General features: G+C 30.4%; 2 protein-coding genes across 5 annotated transcripts; one reads left to right on the forward strand and one right to left on the reverse strand.

Moving 5' to 3' along the window:
- The first annotated feature begins 5,280 nt into the window (after positions 1-5,280).
- LOC111883682 (uncharacterized) lies at positions 5,281-8,297 on the forward strand. Of its 4 annotated transcripts, none has more exons than XM_042900327.2 (8): positions 5,281-5,414; positions 5,680-5,768; positions 6,069-6,227; positions 6,311-6,739; positions 6,844-7,068; positions 7,380-7,504; positions 7,743-7,864; positions 8,009-8,297. In XM_042900327.2, the coding sequence occupies exons 1-7, from the start codon at positions 5,370-5,372 to the stop codon at positions 7,856-7,858; spliced, it is 1,188 nt and encodes a 395-aa protein (XP_042756261.1). In that variant the 5' UTR covers positions 5,281-5,369; the 3' UTR covers positions 7,859-7,864; positions 8,009-8,297. The 4 variants fall into 4 exon arrangements, 3 of the variants coding, with proteins under 3 accessions (XP_042756261.1, XP_023735770.1, XP_023735771.1); XM_023880002.3 differs by having other exon boundaries at positions 7,743-7,832; positions 8,006-8,297; XM_023880003.3 differs by having other exon boundaries at positions 7,743-7,832.
- A 1,100-nt stretch (positions 8,298-9,397) lies between these two features.
- On the reverse strand, positions 9,398-9,739 carry LOC128132913 (60S ribosomal protein L2, mitochondrial-like). The gene has a single exon (XM_052769915.1). The coding sequence runs from the start codon at positions 9,737-9,739 to the stop codon at positions 9,398-9,400; it is 342 nt and encodes a 113-aa protein (XP_052625875.1).
- Between the last annotated feature and the right edge of the window lie 984 nt (positions 9,740-10,723).

Below are 10,723 nucleotides of genomic sequence, written 5' to 3' on the forward strand. Positions count from 1 at the left end.
ACTGACGAGGCTGCAATTATCTCCTTGGACGACATTCAGGTAGACGAGAGCCTGAATTACATCGAGAAGCCCATCGCAGTTCTGGATAGAAAGACTAAGGTCCTTCATAACAAGGAGGTGAAGCTAGTGAAAATGCAATGGCATCACCGAAGAGGCTCTGAATGGACATGGAAGCCAGAAGATGAGATGCGAGAGCATTACCCAAATATGTTTGTGTCTACGGACTTCCAGGACAAAGTCTAGTTCATGTGGGGGAGAGTTGTAACACTCCAAATCAGGTAAACCTTTTTAACCCTTTTAAATGATTTAGTTGGAAAAAATGGTCCCTTTTGTATGTTGGGTGTACCTAAGGGTGCGTTTAGCATACTATGGAGGAAGGATCGCGGAGGAGTGTTGCGTATGCGGGGCGTACATATAGGTATGTAGGGCGTATGCAACAAAGGACCAAAACCCTAATTTTCGGAGTTGACACCTATTTAAGCATCCTTAAGTCATTGGGACTAAACCCTAATCTACCTCTTGAGCCTCATTTTGGTACTCTAATATAAGCATGAGCTACCTGATGAATCAATTGAACAAATTATATTCAGTCGGTACTCTAATATAAGCCTGAGCTACCTGATTTGTATAAATCGTAGGAGGAAAACTGTAAGAACGTGGGAAGGAGATGGATGCATAGGAAGAACTAAATCAAACGTTGAGAAGAAATGAGGAGTTGCTTATCGACAATGGTGTCATGGGTTTTGTAGTTATCACATAAGAGTTGAGATAGGTGCAATTATAACATAGGGAAGAAGAAACAAATTATAGTTTAGGGTTTATGAAGCGTGGGAGTGGTGGAAAGGAGTTAAACAGTACCTGGAGGTGGAAGAGAAAACTATAAAAACCTATAAATAGGTAGGGGTGTTCGTTTGGATGGATCGGTTTGATCCGATCCAATCAAGTGAATCCAAATTGATTTCGGTTTTCAAAACATGGATCCGAATAGTCCAAACTAAATTCAAATCCGGTCCGATCCAATCCAATTACAATTCGGTTGCATCGGTTTTTATAATTCGGTTTTCAAAAACCGAGACATTTTAAAACGACATATAATTATAATATTACCCAACTTTACACAAGAAGCAAAAACAAATTATATAGTTGTGATTTGAAATTTATAAACAATAATAAGAAGATATATTATAGTTAAATATTTTATAGATATAAAACTTTCGAGAGAAAATACATATTAATGTTTTTTTTATCGGGTGAAACGGTTTAAACCTATTTGAAAAAATAAATTACAAAATTAATAAATAACTATAGATATATATTATAAATACATAAATAGTAAGTGTGTATTCGGTTTTTATGGATTATTCGGTTCTTATTTTATAAATCAAAACCAATCCGAAATCCAAAATAATAATTCGGTTTTGTTGAAAACCAATCCAAAAATCCAAATATCCGAACCAAATAGTCAAATCCAAATTGTCCAATTGGACAATTCGGTTTTATCCAAATAGTGAACAGCCCTATAAATAGGGAGGGGCTTAACACAATCACAATTGAAAGTTGAAAAAAAAAATCAACGGTTGAGTTTCATTAGGTGGTTTTTCACTGATTTCCCTTATTAATTTATATAAAGGAAAATGAACTTAAAAGGGTAATATATTTTTCGTTTTGTATACATTTAGTCATCGAATTGTTTTTTTTTCACATTTTCCCATTAAACTTGTTATCTTGTACACAATCAATCATTATGACCGGTTGGTGTGGGTTTAGTCGGGTTCTAATGTTCTTTGCAGCTCCAACGAGACTCCGATTATCTTCTCCAATGAGTCTCACATTCGACGACATTGCCAATGATCCTCACCTCCAGCGGCATCTCCAGTCACACTTCAGTTTTGGGTTGTTGTTGGAATCGAACACAAAATCATAACATGAGCTCATAAAACACACATCATATCTAGAATCATATTTTTGAGTTCTTGTGTTTCCAAAATGAAGTTGCTTGAGCATCTTTTAGAAGTTCTGATTGTGATTACATAGTTTTCAGCGTCGGAAAATCGAAAGCAAAAATGAGTTATTGAGTTCTTATCCAGATCTGCTATGGTTAGCCAAAAAATTGAGTTCTTAAGCTATGATTATTGTGTGTTCATGTTCAACTTAGGGTTTTCAAAATTTGAAGCTAGATTTGGAATCAAAATATAAACTTTAATCCCACATGCAAACAATTTCATTTTCATATGTGTTTTCGTTTTCAAGAACTCAACAGGTCCTGGAGCCGATTCCCCTTGTAACTACATACGAACTTTAATTAGATCCAAGTGATGAGTAGAACACCTTGCAACAATGGAAGTGATCCCACCTTCAACAAATCCCTTAGCACCCATTTCAATAATAATAATAATAATAATAATAATAATAATAATAATAATAATAATAATAATAATAAAGTAACTACTAGCAATACAAATCTAAATCAAAGAATCGAGATGGGAATGAAGCTGAAAAGCTATGGAGGAAGAATGATGAATGATGGATCTGTAAGACATAAAACTGAGATTGAGTTGGATGTAATTTATGGGTTTGGGAAGTGAAATTTATGATGGTTAGTTGCTTTTTTTTCAACAACTTACAAAAAAAAAAGATAATACAAGAATGACATTTGAAGAATTGCCGAAGAAGATGACATTAGACTCGCTCAAGAAGACGATCGAAGTTTCGTTAAAACCGTCAAGAACGCTGAAATCCAGTTAAACTCACACCAATTGTTCATAATGACTGATTATGTACAAAATAACTAATTTAACGGACCGAAAAAAAATTATTAATAACTTAATATATAAAAAAAAAAACAAAAGATACCGTGTCCTTTTAATTCATTTTTATATCTTTTTAATTCATTTTTTTTTATCATTGGTGCTAAAGCACGGTATTCCTTTATTGTTCCTTTTACAAACCATGGTCATTGTATTTAGACAAAATTTCACAATTGGTCCTTATGGTTTACAAAATATCGCATTTTGAGGACTTCCTAGCAAAAAGTCATGCGACTGGTCCCTGTGGTTTGTAAAATTACATGAAAGATCCTCCTGCCGTTAAATCTAACTTTTTTGTCGTTATATTTTTAGGGAAAAGACTATTTTGCCCTTGTACCAATATTGCAATACACTACAAATCTCAAGGACCATTCGTGTAATTTTCTAACTATGAAATTATATATATATATATATATATATATATATATATATATATATATATATATATATATATATATTATAAATTTCGCAATTTTGTATATATATAAATTATAAATATAAATTATATATATATATATATATATATATATATATATATATATATATAATTTCAACAATTTGATAATTTTTTATCTCTTTGACATTTTGTTTATTTACTTGAATCAAAATAAATAAAAACATTAAAAAACCATACATAACTAAAATTATAAACTTAAATTCGATAAACCATATCAAAACTTTTTTTTTCTAAATTATGAAATGAAACGCTAAGTTATTTTTTATTTTTTTTTTATTATTATTTTTTTTAACTTTATGTTGTTACAGTTTATTTTTTTTTTTTTACTTTGATGTTTGATAGTTAATATCGTTAGCAACTTTATGTTTGCATTTATCATTATCATTATTTCGCTTTTTGTTGTTTTATATATATATATATATATATATATATATATATATATATATATATATATATATATATATATATATATATATATTCATTATTCTTCTATTGTTTTTATTTATTTTGATTCAAGTAATGAAAAATAGAAAAAAAAAAAAAAAAACAAAAGCTCAAACACCAAAGTTGTAAAATACTCTAATATATTGATATATTTTACACATTTCATATTTTTTGGTTTTTTTTTGGCAATTTTCTTATTAATTTTTGTTATTTATAGTTATTGTAACTTTTTTTATTTTTATTTGTGTAAATAAAAAAGTTATGTTTATTTTCTTTATTTATATTTGTAAATATAACTATTTTATTTATGCGATGAAAATAAAAAAAAAATACAAAACCCATAAATAACCAAAATAAAAAAAATAAAAAATAAAAAAAAAACCAAAAAAAACTCAAACAACAAAATTGTAATACACTCTATTAATACATTTTACACTTTTTGGAAAAGGTAAAAAAAAGTTATCAAGTTGATGAAAAGTAAAACGAAACAACAAAAAAAGGAAATAATTAAAAAATAATATGAAAAAAATTAAAAAAATAATACAAATTTTTTTTTTGAAAAATACGAAAAAACCAAAAAAAGATGAAAATGTAAAATGTATTAATATATTAGAGTATATTAGAATTTGGTGCAAAATTTGGGTTTTTTATTTTTATCTTTCTATTTTTCATTACTTGAATCAAAATAAATAAAAGCAATAGAAGAATAATAAATAATTAAAATTATAACAAAAATAGAAAACAAAAGGTCAAATAATGATAATGATAAATGCAAACATAAATTTGCTAACGATATTAACTATTGAGCAGTAAAAACATTAACAGTAACGACATAAAATTAAAATAAAATAAAGTAAAATAAAAAATATTAACGCTTCAATTCACAAATAAGAAAAAAAAATTTAAAAAATAATTTTAACATGGTTTATCGAATTTAAGTTTATTTACTTGATTGAAAATAAATAAAAATATAACAAAAGTCATAAATTACTAAAACTATAAAATAAAAATAGAAAACAAAATGTCAAAGAGATAAAATAAAAGTTATCAAATTGTTGAAATTTTAGGAAAAAGACTAAATTACTAAAACTATAAAATAAAAATAGATAAAAAAAATCTGCCGTTAGATTTTTAGGAAAAAGACTATTTTGCCCTTGTACCAATATTGCAATACACTACAAACCTCAAGGACCATTCGTGTAATTTTCTATATATATATATATATATATATATATATATATATATATATATATATATATATATATATATATATATATATATATATATATATAGAAAATTACACGAATGGTCCTTGAGGTTTGTAGTGTATTGCAATATTGGTACAAGGGCAAAATAGTCTTTTTCCTAAAAATCTAACGGCAGAAAAGTTAGATTTAACGGCAGGAGGACCTTTCATGTAATTTTACATACCACAGGGACCAGTCGCGTGACTTTTTACTAGCAAGTCCTCAAAGTGCGATATTCTGTAAACCACAGGGACCAATTGTGAAATTTTGTCTGTATTTATTTGTTGTACCGTAGCTTTAACAAAAATATTTCAATAATCAAACATCTACCGCCATCAACCCCTAGGTTTTTTCTTATCTCTGATAGATACATTTAGAACCTGTAGGAGACAGTTCGCGATTGAAGATAGCTGCATGAAAAAACTAAAGGAGATGGAACCAATTCCTCCGTTCGAGAAGGTTTGTATTTCAATACCAAGTATTTTCGAAGTTATTGGGTGTATTCGCAGTAATAAGTTTGTTCTTTCTTATTCATTAAGCTACTAATGGAACTTTATTAAATTTGCGTTTATTAACTTGTTTTTGTGCGGCGTACCATGCTCTGCTGTGCCCTAATCCCCATGTATAATAATCTGTGTTCAATTTGAGGAGAAATGCATTTGGTTTTAATGTCGAGTACTCGAGTAATGCTAAGATTGCCAGATTTTTTTATCTGTTACTGTAGGAGGATTTCGTATGCCAGACCTGTGGTAATGAAGGATTCACCAATGCCTTTGTTTACTGCGTGAAGTGTTTGGAATTTGTCATTCACAGGTATATGCATTGTTGTTCTTTTCCGCTTTACCTTTCATTCCAACTTCTGCACTTAGCTCTTTTCATCACTTAAGTTCTAACCAATTGTGTATACACTCGATTTCTGCACCTTAAATGGTTCATCAAAAAGGAATAATCCTAGTCTCATCTCCTCCATCTCTCTCCTCAAGGATTGGTTTTGGAGAGAGACAATCAAGTACTCCATGTATTGTTAAAAGAACTTTATACATATCTTGAGGTCTTTGTATCATAGCATTTGGAGCTTTTAACGAAAAGATTTTGCATATTTTCGTTCTTCAGATACTGCTTAAAGGTAATACCTAAGACATTCACTAAGTGTGTCATTTGGTATTGTGAAAGTTGCAAACCACCAGTTCAAAATCAAGTCACTTCACCCCAAGTTACATCTTCACCACCCCAGAAAAATGAAGTAAAGACAAACATTGATCCAATATTGAGGTAAGGATATATTTATTTCCTTACTTCTATTACTGTATCTTTCATCTGATTTTCTGATTTTCAACTTTCAAAATGTCTATCAGTGAAAGTTCATCCTCAGACTCCGATTCAAGTTCCAGTTGTTCCAATATGAATGAATTTGATGAATGGGAAGCACGGATTGCTCAACAAAATCAACACATTAATAGGATCATTGATGACATGATCATAAGCTATCCCAGTGTGATCCTAAGAGGAGATAAGCCTTTTAGGTCTTCTTGTGATGGTGAAAACTGCAAAACAACAGAGTCAGTAGTTCATCATAAGAAGAAGAAGAAAGAAAAGAAAGAAAGGGATATTGCTTCTTTAATAGCAGAGACAAAGGAGGTTCTTTTTCACCCTTTACTAGAGAAAAACCTTACAAACAAGAAAAAAGAACACGAAGTTTCTCAAATGCCAAATTTTGAGAATAATGTACAAGAAGAAGATAATTATTATAAACATGCACAACCAATCCTCGATCCAGTATGGAGGTAAGGATCCTGAATTCCTGATCATAATTTTATTTGCTAACTTGTGTTATTATTGTGTGCTGTTTCTTATGTTTAGCATTTCTTGTTCTCTCAACAATGGACAGGGGTAGCATCAAGGTCCTAGGAACAGATTATGATGATTTATTTGAAGGATTTGTGGGACATTTATCAACCAAAGCTTGTGGTAAAGTCTTTGAAGAAGCAAATATGATGCCATCATTGCTTATTCTTGAAATGCATCCCAAGACTTTCTTATGGCCAAAAAGTTTCCAAGATTGTGAGCCATCTGATGATCATGTAGCCCTCTACTTTTTTCCAGGAGACCCAATGTAAGCTTCGTTTTACTTTTGGGTTAAATGCAAGAAATAGTAAATGCACTTATATTGATTTGTTTATTATATAATCCTACTTTCATTTATTCCTATAAAAGAATTAGGGTTAAATGCAAGAATTGGATTTTTTTTTCAAAGTCTAATGCCTAAATAACCAAAGTACATTGCATTAATAAGAAAAAGTTGAAAGTAAAATGCAAAATCAAAGTAGGATGCTATAATAGTAGATAGTTGTTTCTTGCATTTTCTCTTGATTAATTGTTTATTTATTTTTATATCAAAGTTTTGGAGGTTTATATTGAATTCAGAAACGAAAGGGCTTTTGATCAGCTGGTGCTAGACATGATGGATGAAGAGCTTGCAATGCGAGGCGAAGTGAAAAATGCAGACCTTTTGATTTTCACTTCTGCTGCTCTGCCTCCGTTTTTCAGGAGTGAGTTGTACTGTGTTTGACATGCATTAGACTCTTTATACAGACTGACATGACAAAACAAGTTGTACAATGTTGAGACATAGACTGACCCACCCCTATCTCCCAAAAAAAAAAGTGGGATGATAAGACTTGCTCTCGATCTTTTTTCTATGCAAAAGACGATAATGCCCTCCTCATCCTTATTATTGGTTAAGCTTTTATTTGCTTGCTGGAATTTAAGATATCAAACTTTTTACAGGGTTTCAAGGGAAGTACTATCTATGGGGTGTTTTTAGAGCCAAAAGGAACGAGCCAATTGATCCTAGTGTTTTGAATAACACCGATAAGTGTACTTTCAATTTTTTTTCTTATTAAGCCATTGTACGTATTAATATTTTCAGTTTAAACATCTTTACATAAATACCCTATTATGATATCATGGGTGTCTTTATAATTTGGTTAAATGCAAAAGATAAGTAAAAATAACAACACTTCCATTGATATGTTTTTTAATTATTAAAGCAGGTGTTGATATGGATCCAGAATCTGAAGATCAACCGATTTGATGGGAAAAAAATTGTTGGTGGAAATGATTGAAAGAAAAGAGTTATTGATTTTGATGTCATTATTGAGTATAGAAAATTGTAAATTTCTTGTACATAATTGGTCATAGGTTTCAGTAACATTTACGTTTTTTTGGTTTTTGGGTTAAATTTAAGAAATGGAAATATACTTTTTTTGGGTTAAATGTAAGAAATGGAAGCCAAGCTAGTCTCTTTTTGGTAACCTACCTTATATAGACTAATTATTGTCAGGGGATATATTTTTTTAAAGAGTTAATTTATTTATTATATTTAATGTATACATATAAAACCCATCTTTTTTTTCTTTAATAATATTAGTTTGAAATAATTTATTCATGGAATAAGGACAAAATTTAGAAGAAAGCTTTCTAGTTTCTCTCGTCGCAATCAACATAATTTGCTAGACTTCATCGCATTAAATAAAAAGTATCGTTTTATGCATTTTCAATTTATATCATGGAAATGTCACGTGAGTTCATGCACAAGGTGTTGGAGATGGTCACAGTAAAAAAAAAAAAAAAGAAGGTGTTTGATTGTGAAGATAAATGCCTTCGCATTTATGGGACATCAACGAGCATAACTGGTACCAATCCTAATAATCTTGAACCAAAATCAGAACCTGCATTTTCTTGAATGTTGGAAGAGGAACCGAAACTGGCGGACACCGGATACCCCGTTTGTAAACATTTTTAAATTTAAAAGCTCAAATAAACTTTATCTATGATAAAATTGCTATATATATATATATATATATATATATATATATATATATATATATATATATATATATATATATATATATATATATATATATATATATATATATATATATATATATATATATATATATATATATATATATATATATATATATATATATATATATATATATATATTAGCCGTTTACCCGCGCCAAATGCCGGGTGCGGATATTTTATTCAAAAATTAAATTGCAGAGACGATTAATTTTTTTGCACAAATAGTTTACTACATATAAACAATTATCAGTATAATTAAAATAATAATATATAAATATACACTCTTGATTACAAACCCGATTAAATATTTATTTTTTTCAGTATAATTATGATTTATGTTGTTTTTTTTGTCACAACAGACAGGTAACAGATAAATCGACACTTAGGTAACAGATAAATCGACACTTAGGTAGCCAATATATAACTCACAGAAGCTCGATCCACTCCAAATTTCCCATCTTTTCACTTTCTCTCACATTTGACTTTGACTCCGACTCATTAACAACCCCTAAAATCCCCCTTTGTCTCAATCTCTCCCAAGAAACAACTGCTTTTCGTTTCATCTTATGCCCTCATACAACACTATCCTTATCCCACCTTTTTACCTCATTAAGCAACAGACTTTCATTCTCTTTCACATCATCTTTCATTCTTTGAACAAAAAATTCCGGTTTTGCCCCTGCCACCGCCATTCTTGGAACACCCAACACGTTCACAAACGAATAAGGAGCATCATGTCTTTTTTTCCCATTTGAAGATGAAAAAGCAGACAAGAAAACATCCTTAACATTTCTCATGTGGGTCCTCGTTTGACTTTGACTTTGACTACTCAAGTTCCTACTACCTTTTGAAAGTCCAACCACTACATGATCTATTTTAGGCCTTAAAGATTCCACCTTTTTGTCTTCTAACATTCCGGGAATTGAAGAGAATGAAAACTAACCTTTGATGGAGATGGAGGGTAGGATCTTGGGGGGTGGGGTGAAGTTTTTTTTGGAGGGAGTTGACTTTTTTCGGGCGGTCAACGGCTATCCCTTCGACCCATCTGACCACATCGATACGTGAAGTGCAATTTGGGTCGTATTCGATTCGTTTAACTACGCCAACTGTTGAAGTGTTGCGTTTTAGGTCAATTGTTCTTTGTGACCGTTTTGCCCCTCCCCCTCTGTGGAAAATTGTGATACGACCCTTTGAATTTCTACCTGTTGACTTGTCTTTACCTGTAACGAATTGCCTAAGTGGCCTTTAAGAGCTCACATTTTGAGCACCTGTAGGAATATGATAAAGCCAGTAAAACTGTTTTTGTTTGGATAAATCATAGATGAATTTCAGATAACAATATAATCAGTAATGTTCAAATCCTAAGCACCACATCTCTACAATCAAATTAAGAAAGCTGGAAATGACATCTATCTGGTACTGATTATCCATCTTGAATTGAAAATATGCAGCTTTAAATACCAATTTCTTTTTACTTTATCAGCATATGATTCATTCTTTCAATATATTTGCATTTTTACATGTACAAATAAGTGTTTACTGAAATGTTCATGAACAAAATCAACTCTTTTTATTTAAATGAGTATACCAGGGTCTAGGAATGCCAAAGAAAGTTTCGCTTCTGATGTCAAAAAGGTTGTTTCTTTTTGTAAAATTGAAGTTAGGGTTCAACAACAAGAGCAACAAGCAAACAAATTCAAAAAGTCACTTGTTTCATCAGCAATTCATAAAACACGTGTTTTCGGGCATTACTATTACCAAATTAACACTCTGAGAGAACAAATATCCCAGCAAAGCTGAAACCTCAAAAACAAAACTTTGCCTTGGGTGACTAGCGATACCCTTAAGCATTTTGACCTTATACAGACGTGGGTTTTGAGGCTAGAGACACACAGATG

The sequence above is a fragment of the Lactuca sativa genome, chromosome 3 (assembly GCF_002870075.4).
Source record: "Lactuca sativa cultivar Salinas chromosome 3, Lsat_Salinas_v11, whole genome shotgun sequence".
NCBI lineage: Eukaryota > Viridiplantae > Streptophyta > Magnoliopsida > Asterales > Asteraceae > Lactuca > Lactuca sativa.